Consider the following 20426-nt stretch of genomic DNA (forward strand, 5'->3'; position numbering starts at 1 on the left):
CCTCCTCATATGCCCGCGCCCGCGGGGGGGCCGGCGCCGGCCAATCAGGAGCGCCGCCGCCCTGACGGACGGCCTGCGGCCCCGCCCCCGGTACTGCAGCTGTCCTCCCCGCCCCCCAGCCTCCGCAAAGTGGCGGCATGGCCGAGAAGGGGGAGCGCTGCAGAAAGGGGGATCCCGGAGACCCCGCAATGAGGAACCTGGAGACCCTCGCAGTGGGGTGCTGAGGGAGAGAGCGCCCCCAAAATCCCCTCACTGTGGGGGTGTTGCCACAGGGAGAGGGGTGCGCTGGGGGAGGTGGACACCGGGTGGGGGGAAAGCCCCTTAAACCACCAACAATAAAGCGGGGGACACAGCGGACGGGTGGGGGGGCTGGAGACCTTGTGGGGGTGTTGTTCGGGAGGGGGAGCTGGAGGGAGCCTAAGAGGCAAGGAAGATCCTACAGTTCGGAGGGGTGCTGCAGAGGGGAAATGAGCCTCGAGGTCCCCTGACTAGTGTGCCCCCCCCCGCACCATGGCAGTTATACAGGGAGACGCAACCGCGAGTGTACACGGAAGACACCTCACAGCCTCACACTCACACACAAGCATCACCCAGATAGCCCAGATGGGGAGGACGCGCACATCCACCACCCCATCACACACCAGCACAGTTTCACCATCACATTCCAGAACACACCAGCGTGGACCCTCACATACATACTACACTACCCCATCACATAACCCCAGAGATTCACCAGCATGTGGAAATAAAATGCACCCCCCCATCACACCACAACAGAATTACAATCGCTGTCATAAACGGCCGTGTGGACTGACTCACACCCTCTGAACACTACATCACAGACATGCACATCCCACCCTCCACCGCACCTGGCCTTGTACCATTGCACATAGAGCCCCACAACCACGCAGCCCGTAAACCCACAGACCAACACGTACCCACACTAGGGACCATCACACACGCACAGGCCGCACACTCCCTCACACACCCCATGAGCCTTTGTGGTCCCTGCTGCAGTCACACAACAGCACACACATAACCACACACACTCCTCCCCAGGGAGCAGAAGTCCACGGGGCACAATTGCCAAAGCGTCACTAATTGTGAATGACAGACAAAAAGGTGCACGCAGACTAACACACAGAACAATAGTTCACAGGAACAGATCTCACGACACTGTCCCCACGCTTCGCACACTGCACACATCACGTATTGCAGTGCTAGACACTTTGCTGCACCTGCAAACATGCCCCAGTGCCCCCACCCACACGCCACGCACACCCCAGGCCTGCCACATACACACCACACCGCATCCGCCACCCATTGAAGCCTGAGCAGTCACAGTCTCTCACCCCCACTCTTTGCTGAGGAACACCTCAGACTTTCCCTGGGGATTATAGACAGGGCAGAGGGCAAGTGAAAGCCTGTCCCTGTAGCTTCCTCAGAATGCGGGTGTCCTCCCCACCTGTGGGAGTGGAGGCGTGGGGGACACAGGCAAGGGACACAGAGTGAGCCTGGTGCGCATGGGGGGTGGGTGGTGAAGGTTAAGGGCCTGATTAGGGAAATATGTGAAAGGCTAAAAGCCAGAATGAGACACACACACACACACAAAAGATAAACAGAGAGGAGACAGAGATTCAAAGCTGAAGAGAGACAAACATGGACAAGGAGACAGGATCCGGGAGTAAAGGGGGACAGGGAGTCAGCTTCTCTGGCTTTCCCCAGCACCCAGAGCCTTGGCCCAATCCTGTACTCTGACCCATCCCCATCCCTCCCTGCTGTCCCTTGTTGCCATGGTAATAGGGAGGCCGACTATGCAGCAAAGGAGGCTGGGCCTGCAGACCTGGCCTGTCTCCATGGAGACTGGGGAAGGGGGGGGAGCCACATCTTCTAGTCCAGGTGGTTGGCCCCCAGATCCCCTCTGCAATTCTGCCCCCTTCCTGGGGGTGTGTGTGGTGGGGGGAGGATCTGTCAACATATTGTCCCCCCCCCACCACCTTGTCTGTTTCTGGCAGGGATGGACCATGGGCAAGGGGGCTGGGGGGACAGAGATGCCTAAAGGTGTTTGGATCCCAGGAGATTTAGGCTCTCTCTCTCCCTGTTCTCCAGTTTGGCTGGGGGAGACCTCGGCCCCCCACACGACACCCCAGATACAGGCTTATGTCCCCCTTTATGCACTCCCTCCTCAACACGAGCCTGGAGAGACTGATGACTGTGCACCGTGCTCCCAGCGCGAGGCTCTGCGGAAGTTGGGGGGGAGGAGGGAAGACTTAGGAAGGTCACAGGAATGGACAGGGACAGGGGAGCTTGGTGAGAGAGACATAAAGAGAGACTCAGGAGGAGAAATGGACACAGTTCAGAACCAGGTAGAGGCAGATACAAACAGAGAGACTGACAAAGACAGAGACCTGCAAAGACAGATGAGAAAACAGATGGGGGGAAACAGAGCAACAGAATTACTCAGTGAAGGTGACAGAGAGCCACAGGGACATAGAGAGCCAGACAGAGACACATTTGGCAAACCGGGGAGACTCAGAGATAAAGACCAGGGAGATACTTGGAGCAGAAACAGGGAGGGGTGGGGAGACTCAGAAATGGGGAGAGACTTCATAGATCAGCTGCATGGTATGGGGACAGAGAGCTGGAGAGACCAGAAATGTCTGCAATCATATTCTAGTCACCTCAACAGACTGAGAGTCTGGCCCAAGGGCAGAGACATTGATTAAAGTCTGTGCAATAGATGTGGGGACAACAGAGACCCTGAGACAAGCTCGCCCCCACACCTGTCCCCGAGGAGCACACACACAGCAAAAGCCAGAGACACAGAAGGGGCCGGGTGGAGACTGGGGGTGCTGTGTACCAGGCGGGGTCTCCTGGACGTGGCCCGCCCAAGCACCGCGAAGGCAGGCCAGCCCCGCAAGGGAGACAGGGCAGCGCGCGCCGGTCCCCACCAGGCCGGTGCTGAAGGACAGCTCCCGGGTCCCGGCAGCCTGCCCGAGGGGAGGGCCCAGCCTCCCGTCTCCCAGCCCGGTCCCACTCAGTCTGGCTTTCCTCAGCGCTCCCGCCCCCTCCCCTCTCCATCTAGTTTTCTTTGGCTTCCCATCTCTGTCCCACCTCGATCTCTGCTTCTCTCAGCCCCAATTCCCCGGGGTCTCTTAACTTCCCTGCTTCATCTGTCTCCCCGCCTGTCTCAGTCTCTTGTCCCCTTCTCCATTCCATCTCACCTAATCACGGTGTCTCCCTCTGCCTCTCCCCCTCCCTCTCGGCCCCTCTGCTAGTCTCTCCCCCATCTCTCTCTCTCCCCCACCCCTGCCCCATCTCTTCCTCTCTCCCCATCTCTGTCTCCCCCTTCTACTCGGCCTCATTATGGCTCTCGCTGTATGACCTTCACTCGTCCTTTCCCAGCTGCAGTTTCCAGTGGAAACCTCCAGCGGAGCGGGGGAAGGCGGGGACAGAAAGCAGACCCACCTCTCTCCCTGCTCAACCAGCCCTGCAGCCACCCCCCCACCCCACTGGGATTTCCCACTTCCTCTCTTGGGGGCTGGGGAGGCACACTTTCAGCAGAAACACGGGGTCACACTCACAGAGTTGAAGACAGCCTCACGGGTGCACATACACACACATGCCCACAATTAAAAAGTCACCAAATCACCCTGGCCCCAGCACACACTTGTCACGGTGTGGCCGCCCCAGGCACCGCCACACTGAGCAGTTCACTCACCCTCCCTTCCCCCCAACCCCATCTGGTTTCTGTCTTTCTGTGTCTCTGTTCCCTGGTGTCTCCGCCTCTCCAGATCCCTGCATCTTTCTCCATCTGTCTCAGGGTCTCTGTCACAGCCTCCCTCTGTCCTGAGAGAAGGTCAGTGAGAGGGGCCAGCTGCCAGGGCCTGGGCTGACCTGCTGCCTGAGGGCAGGGCCCCCTTAAGGGTGGAGAGAGTCCAGGAGTGACCATCCTGTGTGTGGTTCTCAGCAGACTCTCTGGGGAGCCCAAGCCTTTAATGCCCTCACGCCCCCAGGAAATGAGACCCAGCTATCCCCAGTTTTGGGGTTTTGTTCTTTTTTTTATTCCAACAGGGACTGGGGTGTGGCAGGGGGGAGGGATGAGGGCCCAACTGACCTCCTCCCTGGGGGGGTCTCATAGAAATTCCGAGGTTTCTCCCCAAAAAAAGAGAGAAAGAGAAGAGTTGAGGGGCGCCAGGGGACACCCATCTGCCCAGAAGCCCTCCCCTCCTCCAGAAGTGGGGAGGGCTGTGTCAAGTCTTGGGGAGCCTGAGCAGTCCCAGGATGGGCTCTCCTCGCGGACTGCTTTCCGCTTCTGGAGCGGCACCCGCAGTCCCCGGCCCCCTGAAGTCTTCGGTTCCTGCGCTCATGTCCGCAGTCGGGGGGCGGAGTGTAGGGTCCGCGGCACCCTCTGATGAGTCCACTAGGGGGCGCAGGCAGGCTCCGGAGCCGGGCCTCGGACTTCACCGTGAGCCGAAGGCAAAATTGTGGCGTCCGGCGCACCAGGGGCACAAGTCCCGTCCCTTGTCCACTGGGGAAGCGGGGGCGGCCCGGGCCTGGGGCGGACCCCGTCCCTGCGATCAGTCCGGCCGCCAGCCCGGCTCCGCCCGTGGTCACTCGTGCTCGGCCAGCTCGCGGGGGCCCGCGGGGCCGGGCCGCGGCCGGGGCGGACTGGTGGCTTCGGCGGGGGCGCCCAGGCCACGCGGAGGCGCGCCGGCCCCGGACGCCCGCAGCGCCTGGATGCGCCGGCACTCCTGGCAGACGCGCACGTGGGTGCAGGGCGTGGGGGCGGAGGGCCGGGCCCCACCGGGCGGCCCCGGGTCGTCCAGGAGGCGCTGGGGGCCCCCGTGCGCGCCGCCCGAATCCCCGCCCGCGCCGGCCGAGTAGAGCTTGCCGTTGCTGAGGCGCATCTCGCGGACCGCGCGCAGCGACAGCAGGGCCCGACTCGGGCCGCCCGGGCGCCGGCGCCGGCGGGAACGCGACGTCTTGCGACAAGACACCGCGTGCCGCAGCTCCTGCAGCATCTCCTGGCACACCGACACCTGTGGGCGGCGCAGGGCGGGGCGCGGTGGTCACCAGCCGACCCGCGAGGAGAGCGCCCTCCTCGCCGCCGCCCCCTCGCCCGGCTTCTGCGTCTTCTCTCCCCTCCCGGCCTCCCCCAGCTCCACTCCTCCTCTCCGTTCCTCTCTCAGCCTCTGCTCTTCCCGGGCTCTGCCTGTCTCACCTCTCCGCCTCGCCTCTCCACTCCTCCGTCTCTCCGCTTCCGTTCTCCGGGGGTTCTCCCCGAGTCCGCCCTCACCTCCTATCTGGGCTCCTCTCTTTCCCTTTCTTATCACTCCCCAGTCTGACTACCTCCTGCTTGACTTCCATCTTCTGCCTCTCATTCATGCTACCATGATTGCAAGACATTTACTGAGCACCTGCTGTATGCAGAGAACAAAACAGACGGAAGTCTCTGCCCTCGTGGAAGTTGATTTCCAGCGTGCAGAGACAAAAATAAATAAATAACAAAGCTGTAAATGTAGGTAGCAGGTTAGCTGGTGATGAGTGCTTTGGCGAAAAATAAAATCGGGAAGAGAGGTGGGGTGATGCTGCACCTAGAGTAGGGACGTGAGGGAACACTCATGGCGAAGAAGAGCTCCAGTGAGACTGAAAGGCAGTGCTGGGTGAGCCCTGGAGCCTGGGAGGAGAGCAGGCAGATGCCTGAGCTGGACAGAGGTGCTGGGGGGCAGGGGGAACCACCAGCAGGGCAGGGGGGCTGGAATGGGGGACGCAGGGGGACAGAGGGAGAGGGAGAAGAGGAGGTCAGAGGAGCAATGGGGCCCCAAGACTGCTGTAAGGCTTTGGCTTTTATTCCCAGTCAGGTGGGGGGCACTGGGGAGCTTTGAGGACTGCGGTACTTCCACTGTGTTGAGAACAGACTAGGGAGGCCAAGGGCAAGCCTAGTGGCAGTGGCCAAGCAGGTGAGAAGGGGCTGGATTCTGGGTATGTTTCAAAGGTGGAGCCAACAGGACTGGCTGAGAGCAAGGGGAGAGTGAAGGGTAATCCCACCTTGGCCTGAGCAAGCGGAATGATGGTGGTGTCTGGTGCGTGGGCAGGACTTCTGCATTGGCCACGTGATGTTCCATGGGTTACCTGTCAGACATCCACGGGGAGGTGTGGAGTATGGGGCTGAGTGTACAAAGCCTGGGTCTGGGGAGAGGTCCCTGTGAGGGCGGCGCCTGGGGGGGTTAAGGCAGGCGGCCTCCAGGGTCCTGCCGTCCAGTGTTCCCGCCCCCTGTAGTCCCCTCTGCCTTTGTATCAGGGCTGCTGTGTGACCCTCAGAATACAGCTAGTCAGCTAACTAGTCAGCTGATGTTTGGCCTCTGCTGGGTTTGCCCTTGGGTCACTTGCTCTGGGGGAAGTCAGCTGCCACGGTGTGAGGACACCCAAGCAGCCCTATGGAGAAGGTCCCTGTGTGAGAGCCGGAGGCCTCCTGTCAACTGCCAGGGGAGTGTGTGTTCCTCCTGTTCTTTACTCTACCTCAGGATGTTCTGACATCTTAAGAATCTTGCTGGCCAGGGAGAGACTGGCCCTCCCAGAGCTAGACAATTCTTAGGGAGAGCAAAGGGCTGGGAGCCCACCTTTCATATGCAAACCAGCCAATCCCAATACCTGCCCCCCCCCTCACTCACTTAACCTAACTCTCACACCCAGCTGCCCTAAATCACCCAGGACCAGGTCCACACCACTAGAGACCACCCCTCTAGCCCAGAGCCCATCAACATTATCCACACTGGCCAATTCGGAGCTGCTTTCCCTGCCAGCCCTGCCTTCCGTGCAGAAACCCCAGTGAGGTCCAAGGCCCAGGCTTTCCCCCAGCTCCAGCTCCCGACAAAGCCCGGTGCTTCCCCTGCGGCCCGGTGCCGTGTGGCATGACCCCTCCTGGGAAGCGTAAGTGATACAAATCTCCTTTCAGTAGCACTGGCCTCTCCGTGTCATCACTTAGTCACCATAAATCAGAATCCTGCAAGTGCATCTGGAGGCTGTACGCCACCTTGGAAGCAGACCCTCTGGCCCCAGGCAAGCCTTCGGCCAATGGCATGACCGTGACCTCCCTAGAGACCCTGGCAGCCAGAACCACCCAGCTAAGCTGTTCCCAGATTTCTTACCCATAGAAACTGTAAACTGACGTAAGTGTGCTGCTTGAAGCTGCTAAATTTTAGGGTGTTACATGTAATAAATAATACAGGTCATATACAGCATATTGGCGGCCTCACAAACCATTTGGCTGGATGGGATCACCAAGGGGCTGGAGAAAGCCAGAGAAGAGTCCAGGAAGGAGCCCGAGAGCCCCTTGACAAAGGACTGGCCGCAGAGGAAGGAGAAAAGTGAGGCGTGAGCCCTGAAGAGAGGGTTTTGAGAACTGTGATCAGCTGTGCTGAAGCCTACTGCCACCTCACATATGGTGAGGCCTGAAACCCGGGCAGTCTGGGCCGTGGGTCTCTGGGGAAGAGTGGCTTCAGTGCGGGGGTGGGGACGACAGCTGGATGGGCGTGTGTTCAAGAGTGAATGCAGAGGGGGAACTGAAGCAGCAGGGAGACATACTCTTTCCAGGTTGTAAGGTTAGGGGAGAAGTGGGGTGGTGTCTGGGAGGAGAAGCAGGGTCGAGAGAAAATTCTGGAAGATGGGGGAGATGACAGCACGTTTGTATGCGGACAGCCCTGATCCAATAGAGAAGAGGAAACTGCCGATGGGGGGAGGGTGCAGAGAACGCGGAGGGATGTCCTTGGGAGGGCAGGAGAGGAGAGGGAGGCGCAGCGGAGGGTGCCTCAGCTGGGAGTAACTGACGGGTTGTGGAGGGGTCTGCATGCTCTCCTCTGACTCCTCTAGGTGGAAGCAAGGTTATCAGCCCAGGTGAGGAGGGGGAGGGGCTGGGGGCGTGGGGGAAGGGGAGGTGGAGCACACAGGGCCAGAGTGGGGCTGGGAATGGAGGAGTGTCACTGGGCAGCAGCTGAGACCAGCCTGTCGTCTTCCAGCCCCACCCACCTCTCATTTCTCCTTGCTTCACCCCCCGCCCCTCCCCCCATCCTCTCTCCTCCTTTCCCCTTCATCCTCACCTCTGTCCCTGCTGCTTTCCCTCCTCTGGCCTTCCTCACACTTGGCTCCCCTCTCCCTTCTGTCTGCACCCACCTCTTCTTGAACCCCCTCTGGTTCCACCCCGGGGGGTCTCTCAGGTCCTGTCCCCTCCCCGCTCCCAGCTCCTCGCTGCCTCTGACATTCCTCCAGGAAGGCTACCGAGGCCACAATCTCCATGTCCCTCCGCCACGGGCACCCCACTTCTCCCCCACCCCCTTCGCCAACCCCCTCACCTCTTCGGACTCTGCCGACCTCCGCGTGGACCATATGAATTCCATGACCGCCACGAAGACAGCAATGATGAGGCCACAGATGAGCACGACAAAAATGCCACCAATGTTCTCCATGCCCAAACCTGGGGGTGCAGGGGGAAAGCCACGGGTTCGGGGCTGTGTGGACACGGGGGCTGCAGGGGGCTTCGGGAATGGCGCGGTGTGCAGGGCAGCTGACCTTTAGCGCGATGATCCTCTTCCTTGGGGCACCGGCCCCCCTCCCACCACTTGCGCTTCAGGATCTCCAGCCGGTTGTTCTCCTGAAGCTGCAGGATGGCCAAGGTGATCTCATCCCGGAATGGGGAGCCTGGACCAGACACACAAGGGGGTGGACTGGTCATTGGGGTCCTGGAGCGCTGCCCACCCAAACTCCCACCGTGCCCTCAGCACCGCGCTTCCTCCTGCCTCCACCACACCCCCGGGTCCTCTGTCCACCTTCGAGTCTGACCACTGCTTGCCTTGACCTCCCCTGCGACCGCCCTGGGCCAAGCCCTCACTACACCGCATGTCACATTTGTCACAGTCCCCTCCCTGCAGCTCTCCTCACCCCCCACCCAGGCTCTTCTTAACACAGCAGCCAGAGGGACAACTTCAGAAACAGAGTTGTAGATCTCGTCTCTCTGGTGCTCAAAATTCTCCAGTGGCTTCCCAATGCAGAGAGAACCCGGTCCTTCCCTCAACCTAGAGATCCTGTGTTCACTCGCCCCACCACCCGGGGCTCCTGCTGCCCCAGCTGCTCGCAGCTCTGGCCACACCAGCCTCCGGGCTGTTCCTCGAGTCCTCCAGACACAATCCCACTTAGGACTTCTGCCTGGAATGTTCCTTCCCTCACGTCACTCAGGGCTCTACTCACATGGTACCTCAAGGGGTCTCCTCTGATCAACTTCCCTTAAAATGGCACCAAGCACCCCCCCCCCCTCAGTCTCATCCCCTGAATTTACTTCGGAGCAGTTGTGACCACCTGGTATCACTTTATAAAGCCCCGCATGTTTATTGTCTACCTACTGTCTGTGCCCCTCGTGGAAGGCAGCAGGCTGGGGGCTCAGCGGCTCCCTGCTGTGGGATCCCAGCATGCAGCACTGTGCCTGGCACGCAGTGGGGCATCCATCAGTCTGCTCAGTGAATGAATCTCCTCTGTGTGCCCTCAACCCCGGACCCCTCTCTCCTCCCTACCCTCAGATCCTCGCCTTAAACCACCCTTAGGTCCCAAACACCCCACACATGTCCTATCCCAGCCTCATTTCTTCATTTGCTATGACACTTCTTAAGCACCTGCCAGGGGCCAGGAACCAGGGACATGGGCGAGTGGAGGCATTAGTATTTATCAGGCACCCACTATGTGCCAGATCCTTGGTTTACAGACATTAATTCAAGTCCCTCCTGATCCTGGTTATTACCAGGTGTTACCACCCCCATCCTCTGGATGAGGCAGGTGGCATTCTTGCCTAAGGTCATGCACAGAGTCAGGGAGGGAGCTGGGATGTGAATCCAGGTCAGTGTGACTCCAGAGCCTGCCCCCCAAAGGAGTTACACTACTTCCCTGGCCCAGCACTGAGATAAGCGCAAAACTGCTAAGATTTGAGGTAATTTGTTACACAATAACAGATAACTAACACAGCAGTCAGCAGCAGAGAGATGGATTTATAAGCCACGATGTCAAGATTTGGTGATAAAATTGGTGGGTTTCCAGCACTGGGCCCGGAAAAGCATGTCCAAGTCTCCCTGGCAGATCCATCCATTCCTCCCTCAGACCTCCCTGCCTCCGTCCATCATCCATATTCTCAGCACTGCGCTGAGCCAGGCTGTGGGTGCCATGCAGAGAACATGAGGCACATCAAACCAGGTCTTCACCCTCAAGGAGTCCTCAGGCCAAAGGGGAAGGTGGCAAGTGTCACAGCCCATAAGTACTGGGTTGTACCCAGTCTCCCTGGGTTCTCCCAGCGGCCACGCAGGGCCGGAACTGACTGCTGCTAGACCCATGTTTGCAGGTTGAGTGTGGAGGTTCAGGATGGGGTCATGCAGCCAGGAGGCCGCGCATGACATGCACGACATACCCAGCCTGCCACAGGCAGGACCTGGCCCGGTCCCCGGCCGGCCCACATGGCCTGGTTCTGGCTGCCCCCTCCGTACCCCCCGGCCCCAACACTCCATACCCAGTGGCATGCCAATGCCGTAGCCCTTGGTGTCGAGGAGGCCCCCGATCTGGGTGAGGTTGCAGTTGAGCCGCCGGTGGTACTCGTTCATGGTGGACTCGAGCAGGAAGGCGTAGCGGGAGTTGAGAACACGGGCTATGCCTTCTTCCGTGCTCTTGACAAACACACTGGGTTGCTTTGACTGCATGTAGTTCCACATACGCTGGTATGTCTGGTACCGCGAATTCTGGCCAGAAGGGGCACAAGAGGAAGTCAGGTGAGGGTCTTTCTCCTCAGCCCTGTCCCCTGCCCTCCAGGAAGTTTCTCTCAACCGGAGAACGAGTGAGGAGACCAGAAGGAGAGAGAAAGAGCCAAACGCAGAGAGGGACGAGACAGACAGACTGCTCAAGGCCAGGTCCAAGGCATCCACACGCCCACCAGCCCAGCGAGGACCCTGAGGACCAAAGGCTTGGGAAGAAGGGGCCACGGCGGTCTATTCTCCAGCCTGTCCTCTCTTCCACCCGTGGGCCTGGCTTGGCCTGACACCCAGCCCTGTCTTCCCAGCATTCCCAGGCCTTATACGTAGAAGCTCAACCCCAAATTTACCCAGGGCCCAGCCTGAGTCAGGGAGACCTGCGTCCATGTCAAATAGGACAGTTTACTTCCTTCAAGCCCTGCAGGAACCTTCTGGGGAATGCCTCTACAAGCCTTGAGGGGGAGGCATGTGGAGGCCAGGCTCGGGATGACCACCCCCTGCCACTGCTCCTGACATCCCCTACCCTCCTTCTTTGATCTGAGGTCCAGACGCTGCTCTCCCTACGTGCCCCATAGGCCCCTCCCCAGGGCTCAGCAATCTCCCAAACCTACTTCTCTGGTCTCCCAGCTGTGAACCAGCCCCGTGACCCACCTGGGAGGCCTGGGAATTCACCCCTCCTCTCCTTCGTGGCCCCCTCCCAGCCCCAGCCTCCCTCAGACCATTAGTCTACCCCCACCTGCCCCAGAGGGAACTTCCAGCTCTAAATGGGTCACCCCAGCTCAGTGACCATTTCCACCTCCCCACTTACAGGTTCTAGTCTCAGCCCTATCCTGGCATTCGGGACCTCTGCTGTCATGCAGTCACCCAAACCTCCTTGCCAGGCTTGTTTTCCTTTTGATTCCTTCCCACTGCCCCCTAATACACAGGGACAGGCTCCTTTCACCTTGAAGGGCCTTGCCCTCCTCTCTGCTGGCCCATTCTCCCAGGTCTGACTGACACTTCCAGCAGCTTCCATGACTCCTATTTGGTCTGTCTAGCACTGATACGACACCAGATCCTACATCTGTTCCCTTCTATTCCCTGGGTGAGAGTCCACTTTCCCCAGCCAGACAGCAACACTCCCGGTGACACCCCAAGTGTGTCTTCTGCTCCCCAGCCTCACTGTTGCCACCATCAATCCCTCTTAGCCAGGAGGCCCTGCCCAGCCCCACCCTGGGCGGCTACACGTGGTGGGGGTACCAAGCCCGGGCAAGGTCAAAGGCCCCACCTGAAAGAAGGTCATGGTGGAGCCAGCATGGATGGTCCCGTACTCAATGTTGGTCTGGTCGGCCAGGTCGTCGGCTGACTCCACGGGCACCTCCATGCGCTGTACAGTGAGGAAGGCGGCCAGGTTGGCCGTGTAGGAGGAGATGATGATCAAGGTGAAGGCCCACCTGATGGGTAGAAAGAGTGAGCCACGGTTGGGAGCCACGCCTGCCACCCTCCCACTGTGGCTGTGCACCCTGTTGGTGGTGCCCCTCTCAATGACCTTGGCATCTAGGAGGCTCAGCGGCTGCTGACTCGTGAGAAGGCTGGAAGCACAGATGCTGGGGCCAGACTCTCTGGGTTTAATATTGCTTCCAGAGACTTCCACTTCCAGAAATCAGAGAATAAGGTATCCTGAAAATACTCTCCCACCGTGAACAACTAGAAAACTGGACAGAATATAGAAAACTATTTAAAGACACAGGACAATAGGCATCACAGGGCTGTAATCCCTGAGGGGGAAAAAAAAAAAAAAAAGCAATGAAGTGAGACGTATCATTGCCCAGGCTGTCTGGCTGAATGTAATTTATAGACTGCGGTGCCAAGGAAGGGAAACCCAGTCTGGCCATCTCACTGAGTTGCAGAGGTGGAGATCAGAGAGGCTCACATGGCTAGAATCTGTGGGATAGAGAATCCAAGAAGAGGGAGCTGCACAGAGAGAGAGGGTTCCAGAAATCTGCACAGAGTCCCCTTGAACCTTTGGCTGAATATAGATCTGGGTATGCACAGGATGAAACTCCAAGAGACCAGAGAAGAACTGCTTTCAAAGACAACTTGGGGCACCTGGGTGGCTTAGTCAGCTAAGCATCTATCTTCAGTTCAGGTCATGATACCAGGGTCCTGGGATCAAGTCCCGCATCGGGCTCCCTGCTTAGTGGGGAGCCTGCTTGTGCTCTCTCTCTCTCTCTCTGTCAAATAAATAAATAAAATCTTAAAAACAAAACAAAACAAAAAAACAAAGACAAAAATTCCCAGGGTTCACATAGGGCCGGGAATCTTCTGAGCTCTCTCCAGCCAGAGTAGTGAGATCTCACTGAATATGTGAGACATTCAGCAAAGACCCCAAAGGACAACACATTACAGAGTTAAGTCAGCCCTAGAATAAAGGCCACTCCAGACCTGCCCTCAAAGAGCTGGAAAACAGTCCCGGAAAGGATCAAAATTATCCACAAGAAACTTAACTGCCTGCCAGAGAAAGTCCGAGACTCTTTAAAATAATACATTCAGCAAGTTGGTACAGCCACTTTGGAAAACAGTGTGGAGGTTCCTCAAAAATTTAAAAATAGAGCTACCCTATGACCCAGCAATTGCACTACTGGGTATTTACCCCAAAGACACAGATGTAGTGAAAAGAAGGGCCATATGCACCCCAATGTTCATAGCAGCAATGTCCGCAATAGCCAAACTGTGGAAAGAGCCGAGATGCCCTTCAGCAGATGAATGGGTAAAGAAGATGTGGTTCATATATACAATGGAATATTACTCAGCCATCAGAAAAGATGAATACCCAACTTTTACATCAACATGGATGGGACTGGAGGAGATTATGCTAAGTGAAATAAGTCAAGCAGACAAAGTCAATTATCATATGGTTTCACTTATATGTGGAACATAAGGAATAACATGGAGGACATTAGGAGAAGGAAGGGAAAAATGGGCGGGGGGGATTGGAGGGAGAGATGAACCATGAGAGACTATGGACCTGAGAAACAAACAGGGTTTTAGAGGGGAGGGAGGAGGGGGGATTGGTTAGCCCGGTGATGAGTATTAAAGAGGGAACGTACTGCATGGAGCACTGGGTGTTATGTGCAAACAATGAATCATGGAACACTACATCAAAAAAACTAATGATGTATTGTATGGTGACTAACATAACATAATAAAATTAAAAAAAAATAAAGTAATACATTCAACAATGTAAACAATGTAAACTTCACAATGTCTGTCATCCAATAAAAAATTACCAGATATTGGGCGCCTGGGTGGCGCAGTTGGTTAAGCGTCTGACTCTTGGTTTCAGCTCAGGTCTGATCTCAGGGTTGTGAGATCATGCCTCACATCAGGCTCTGCGCTCACCTCGGAGTCTGCTAAAGTTTCCTCTCCCTCTCCCTCTGCCCCTCCTCCCTCCTTGTGCACTCTCTCTCAAATAAATAAATCTTAAAAAAAAAAAAGGGTGCAGGAAACTGTGAGAGAAAAATCACTCAATTGAAACAGACCCAGAATTGGCAGAATGATGGAATTAGCAGATGAGGGTATTAAATAGCTATTATAGATATATTCAGAATTCTCAAGGATATAAAGAAAAACTGGAATGCAATTAGAGAGAAATATAAAAAAGGAGCAAATAGAACATCTAGAGATTAAATATACGACATCTGAGTGGGGAATTTTACTGGAAGGGATTACATAGATCAGAAACTGCAGCAGAAAAGAACAGAGAATTGGAAGACAGCAATAGAATCTATCCAAATTGAAGCCAGAGAAGGGAAAAAGTGACTGAAAATGAGCACAAAGCCTGAGTGGCCTGAAGAATAATATCAAGTGTCCTTTACCTATGTGATTGGAGTCCCGTAAGGAGAGAAAAGGAAGGGGATAACAGAAAAAAGTATTTTACTTGAAGAAGTAACGGTCAAAACTTCCTCAAATCTGATAAAAATTATAAACTGCCTGATCTAAGAAGCTCAATAAAACCGAAGTAGGATAAACACACATACACACAAAACACACCAAGTCACATTATAATCAATCACTGAAAACCAGTGATAAAGAGAATATCTTTTTTTTTTTTTTCTTTTTTAGAGAGACAGTACATGAGCTGGGGGATGGGCAGAGGGAGAGAAAGAATATTAAGCAGGCTCTGTGCTCAGTGTGGAGCCTGACGCAGGGCAATCCCACAACTCTGAGATCATGACCTGAGCCAAAATCAAGAGTTAGATGCTTAACCGACTGAGCCACCCAGGGGTCCCTAAAGAATATCTTAAAAGCAGCCAGAACTCTCTCTTTCTCTCTCAAATAAATACATAAATCTTGAAAAAAAAAGTATACAATGGGCGCCTGGGTGGCACCATCTGGTAAGCATCCGACTTGGTTTTGGCTCAAGTCGTGATCTCAGGGTCATGAGATCGAGCCCCACATCAGGCTCCTCACTCAGTGCTGAGTCTGCTTAAGATTCTCTTCTCCTTCTGCCCCTCCCTCCTGTGCTCTCTTGCTCTCTCTCTCTCTCAAATAAATCTTGAAGAAAAAAAAGTGGGGCACCTGAGTGGCTCAGTCGGTTAAGCATCTGTCTTCAGCTCAGGTCATAACCCCAGGGTCCTGGGATCGAACCCCGCATCGGGCTCCCTGCTCTGGGAGAAGCCTGCTTCTCCCTCTCCCTCTGCCTGATGCTCCCCCTGCTTGTGTGTACTCTCGCTCTCTGTCAAAAAATAAATAAAATCTTAAAAAAATAAAATAAAATATTTAAAATAGCAGCCAGGGGCGCCTGGGTGGCTCAGTCGTTAAGCGTCTGCCTTCGGCTCAGGTCATGATCCCAGGGTCCTGGAATCGAGCCCCACATCGGGCTCCCTGCTCGGCGGGAAGCCTGCTTCTCCCTCTGCCACTCCCCCTGCTTGTGTTCCCTCTCTCACTGTGTCTCTCTCTTCAAATAAATAAATAAAATCTTTAAAAAAAAAAAAAAAGAAAGTAAAATAGCAGCCAAAGGGCAGGGAACATACATGAAGGATCAAAATAAGAGTGACAACAGACTTCTTGTCAGAGAGTCAGGAGACCACGCAACAATGTGCTGAAAGGGAAAAACAACCTGTCAATCTTGTATTAAATATCCATCAAAAAGATCCTCCAAAAAAGAAAACACACTAACAAATTTTTTGTACAAACAAAAGCTGGGAGAATTAATTGCCAACAGATCTGCCCTTCAAGAAATATTATGGGGGTGGGCAGGGCCTGGCTTGCTCAGTTGGAGGAGCGTGCGACTCTCAATCTTGGATTGTGGGTTCTAGCCTCACATTGTGTGTGGAGATTACTTAAAAATAAAATCTCTTTTAAAAAATGAAAGAAATGTTATGGGAAGTTCTTCAGGCAAAAGGCAAATAATACTAAATGGAAATTTGGATGCACACAAAGCCATGAAGAACACCAGAAATAGCAGAAGTGTGGGTAAATATAAAAGATATATTCCTCATTTAAAAAATCTCTTTACATTTTGAAAAAAAGATTTTGTTTTTAAGTAACCTCTACACCCAATGTGGGGCTCAAACTCACAACCCTGAGATCAAGAGTTGCATGCTTCACTGACTGAGCCAGTCAGGCACCCCTAAAAAATCTCTTTTAAAAGACATTTATTGTGATGGGGCGCCTGGGTGGCTCAGTCAGTTAAGCATCTGCCTTCAGCTCAGGTCATGATCTCAGGGTCCTGGGATCAAGTCCCACATTGGGCTCCCTGCTCAGTGGGGATTTTGCTTCTCCCTCTCCTTCTACCCCCCCACTCGTGCTCTGTCTCTCTCTCTCAAATAAATAAATAAAATCTTTAAAAAATAAAAATTAAAGACATTTACTGTTTAAGCAAACACACACATATAAACCTCATATGTCATGGAGTTTGAAAGATAAATAGAAGTAATACATATGATAAGAGTAGCTCAAAGGATGGGAGAGGTGGAATACTGCTGTAAGGATCGTCATCCTTTTTTTTTTTTAAGATTTTATTTATTTGAGGGGCGCCTGGGTGGCTCAGTCGTTAAGCGTCTGCCTTCGGCTTAGGTCATGATCCCGGGTCCTGAGATCGAGCCCCACATCGGGCTCCCTGCTCTGCGGGAAGCCTGCTTCTCCCTCTCCCATTCCCCCTGCTTGTGTTCCCTCTCTCGCTGTGTCTCTCTCTGTCAAATGAAAAAATAAAATCTTAAAAAATAAATAAACAAAATCTTTAAAAAAAAAAAAGATTTTATTTATTTGACAGAGAGAGAGATAGCAAGAGAGGGAACACAAGTAGAGGGAGTGGGAGAGGGAGAAGCAGGCTTCCCGCTGAGCAGAGAGCCCGACGCGGGGCTCGATCCCAGGACGCTGGGATCATCACCTGAGCTGAAGGCAGACAATGACTGAGCCACCCAGGCGCCCCAAGGATCTTCATCTTATGTGAGGTGGTAGAATGTTACTTGAAAGTATTTTGTAACAATTAAAGATGCATATTGTAAACCCAGAGAAAGCAACTACTGAGAAAAAAATTTTTAAAGTATGCTTAATAAGTCAATAGTGGACATGAAACAGAATCCTAAAAATCTCAATAAGTCCAAAAGAAAGTAGGAAAAGAGGGAAAAGGGAGCCAAAAGAGATGGGACAGATTAAAAACAAGTAACAAGCTGACACATTTAAACCCAACCATAACAGTAACTGCATTAAACGTAAATGATCTCAACCAGGGGTTGGCAAACGATGGCCCACAGGCCAAATCCGTCTTGCTGTCTCTTTTTGCACAGCCCACAGGCTAACAATGGTTTTCACATTTTTAAACGTTCAAAAAGAAATTGAAAGAACAATACTTCATGACATGTGACATATAAAATTCAAATTTCGGTGTCAATGTCCATAAATAAAGTTTTATTGGAACACAGCCACACTCATTCACGTATGTATCATCTCTGGCTGCTGAGTACGGGCAGAGCTGAGTAGTTGTGACAGAGACCGAGTGGCCAGCAGAGCCTAAAATATTTACTATCCGGCCCAATATCGAAAAAGTTTGCCAACCCCTGCTCCAAGGCCTAAGTCTATGCTGCCTATAAGAAACCCATTTTAAGGGCCCCTGGGTGGCTCAGTTGGTTAAGCGACTGCCTTCAGCTCAGGTCATGATCCCGGAGTCCCGGGATCGAGTCCCGCATCGGGCTCCCTGCTCAGCAGGGAGTCTGCTTCTCCCTCTGACCCTACCCTCTCTTGTTCCCTCTCTCTCTCAAATAAATAAAATTAAAAAAAAAAAACATTTAAATATAATGATCCAGGTAGGTCAGAAGCAAAGGGTCAGGAAAAGATATGCTATACCAACACTAAGCATAAGAAAGCTGGGGTGACTTGGGGCGCCTGGGTGGCTCCATCAGTTAAGCATCTGCCTTCAGCTCAGGTCATGATCCTGGGGTCCTGGGATCGAGCCCTGAGTTGGGCTCCCTGCTCAGCGGGGAGCCTGCTTGAGATTCTCTCTCTGCCCCTCCCTTGACTCACACACACACACACTCTCGCTCTCTCTCTAAAGTAAATAAATCTGAAAGCAAGCAAGCAAACAAGCAAGCAAGCTGCAATGGCTATATTAATATCAAATAAAGGTAACTTCAGAGCAGGCATGTTACCAGGAATAAAGAGAGGCATTATATAATGACGAAGGGATCAATTCATCAAGACAACATAACAATCCTAAACATTTACGCCCCTAATTACAGAGCTTCAAAATTCATGAAGCAAAAACTGTTAGAACTGAAAAGATTTCTCCACAATTACGGGTAGAGATTTCAACACCCCTCTCCCAATAATTGACAGAACAAGCAGACAGAAAATCAGTATGGACAGAGAAGCCTGGAATAACACCGTCAACCTCCTGGCCCTAATTGCCATTTATAACACACTGCACCCACCAACAGCACAGTGAGCATTTACCAGGACAGACCATACGCAGAGCCATAAAACAAGTCTCCATAAATTTCGAAGGATGAAAATCCTACGGAGAATGTTCCGACCACACTGGAACTAAACAAGAAATCAATAATAGAAAGATCTCTGGAAAATCCCCAAATCCCGGCTCTCTCACAGCCTCGCTGTGTGACCTTGGACTCATCTGCGGCGCAAGTACAACGGCGGGCTGCCCCTCGCAGGGCGCTTGTAAGAGTGTGAGCCACAGCCGGCCCGGAATAAGAGCCGTACGAGTGGATGTGCTCACTGTCTTGGGGACTTGGGAGAAGAGGCACCTGCTGACAGCGCCACGGAGCCCAAGAGCAGCCGCTTGTCTTACCCTGACCCTCTCTGTCCTCCTGCCTGGCAGGTGAGAGTGGCCAGGCTCCCTGCAGACAATACAGATCTGTGGGGCCTGAAGACGGGGGGAAGCTGGGAGGGCCTCCCAGACCACCCCCTCCCCGGGTGGATCATCATGAAGACAGCAAGCAGCTAACCTTTGCTGAGTGCACATGCACAGCACTGAGTTAGGCCCTGGGGTGGGGATGGAGTGGAGGGCAGAGGGATGAACAGACAAAACTATTCAGTGCCTGGTACACAGGCAGGCGCCACCTCGACCCAAAGGGTACAGTGTGGCTGACCGGTGGTGGTGACTGCGGGGGAGGGGGGCGGGTGAGGCCACTCACGGGGACAGAGCGGGGGGACACAGAAGGGGGGGTCTGTCTTGGAAGTAACGATGTATGCTCTGTTTTGGACAAGTTGTTTTGGGGATGTCTGTTGGACACGCATGGGGAGGGTCTGGAGGTGAGGACTCGGTCAGTGTCAGTCTCGAAGCACAAGGGGAGCCCCCTGGGAGGTGTTTGAAGAAGACCCTTGGTTAGGCATGGGGCATCCTGCTGGCTCCTGGTGTCAGTGGATGGGGGCAGGTGTCCAGCAATGCAGCCCAGTCTAAACAACAGGGAAAATCCGGTGCATGACTCTCTGAGCCTAACTCCTTGGTACATAAAACCTAACAACGTTTTTGCATGGTTATAACAGAAACCGAAGTTTCTAGAAACGCATCTGTTGTTCAGACTGAGGAATGACTGGATGTTGTATTGGAAACTTTGCCAAGAACCCTTCACCGTTTGGAACTCAGGTCTCCAATGGCAGCTGTGCTCACGGTTTCTGAATCACCAGACCAAGACTCTTGGCAAAGTTGTATTAGGAAATCGCCACGCTCATGGTGATTTGTATTTGTACCAACACACTCATTTACCAACCATTTTAAAGTGTCAAGTCTCAGGTGTAGACACAATTCTATTAAATGGTTTCACTTCTCCCCATTCCCGATGTCCCTGTTGTAAGTCGGCGCAGCTCCGACTCCTGCTTTCTGTCCTTCGGGATAGCCCCCCAAGTGTTGATGCGTTGCTATCCTATTATTCTACCACAGATCACTTCCCTTTCTCTCCCTTGTATTGCAATCAGGGCATGTTACCGATTTGTTTTAAATCATGTGTAGGCAGGTGTGTAAGTAGATGTATTACCCTTGAATTTCATCAGGGTGGGAAAGCAGATGTTAGAAAATATTTGTCGCAAAACATCTGTCGTAAAACAAAGGCGCTGGGTCTGCAGGCACTGATAGGTCACCCGTGTGGAGGGAGGAGCTCAGGTAGAGAAGGCAAAGGGCAGTCACCCCCTGGTGCAAGGAGCTCAGGTGAG

At 53.9% G+C, this 20426-nt stretch overlaps 1 protein-coding gene across 2 annotated transcripts in view; it reads right to left on the reverse strand.

Annotated features, from left to right (window-relative positions):
• Positions 1-4040: 4040 nt before the first annotated feature.
• Positions 4041-20426, reverse strand: part of GRIK5 (glutamate ionotropic receptor kainate type subunit 5) — a 53398-nt gene continuing 37012 nt past the window's right edge. For both annotated transcript variants that reach the window (XM_032388035.1, XM_032388037.1), the window contains exons 16-20: positions 12046-12211; positions 10544-10769; positions 8569-8697; positions 8352-8473; positions 4041-5042 (exon numbers count right to left, since the gene is read on the reverse strand). In XM_032388035.1, coding sequence (XP_032243926.1) covers positions 4614-5042; positions 8352-8473; positions 8569-8697; positions 10544-10769; positions 12046-12211 — 1072 coding nt within the window. In that variant the 3' untranslated portion in view covers positions 4041-4613. The remainder of the gene's footprint in view (positions 5043-8351; positions 8474-8568; positions 8698-10543; positions 10770-12045; positions 12212-20426) is intronic.

Source organism: Phoca vitulina, unplaced genomic scaffold (assembly GCF_004348235.1).
Source record: "Phoca vitulina isolate PV1807 unplaced genomic scaffold, GSC_HSeal_1.0 scaffold52, whole genome shotgun sequence".
Lineage (NCBI taxonomy): Eukaryota > Metazoa > Chordata > Mammalia > Carnivora > Phocidae > Phoca > Phoca vitulina.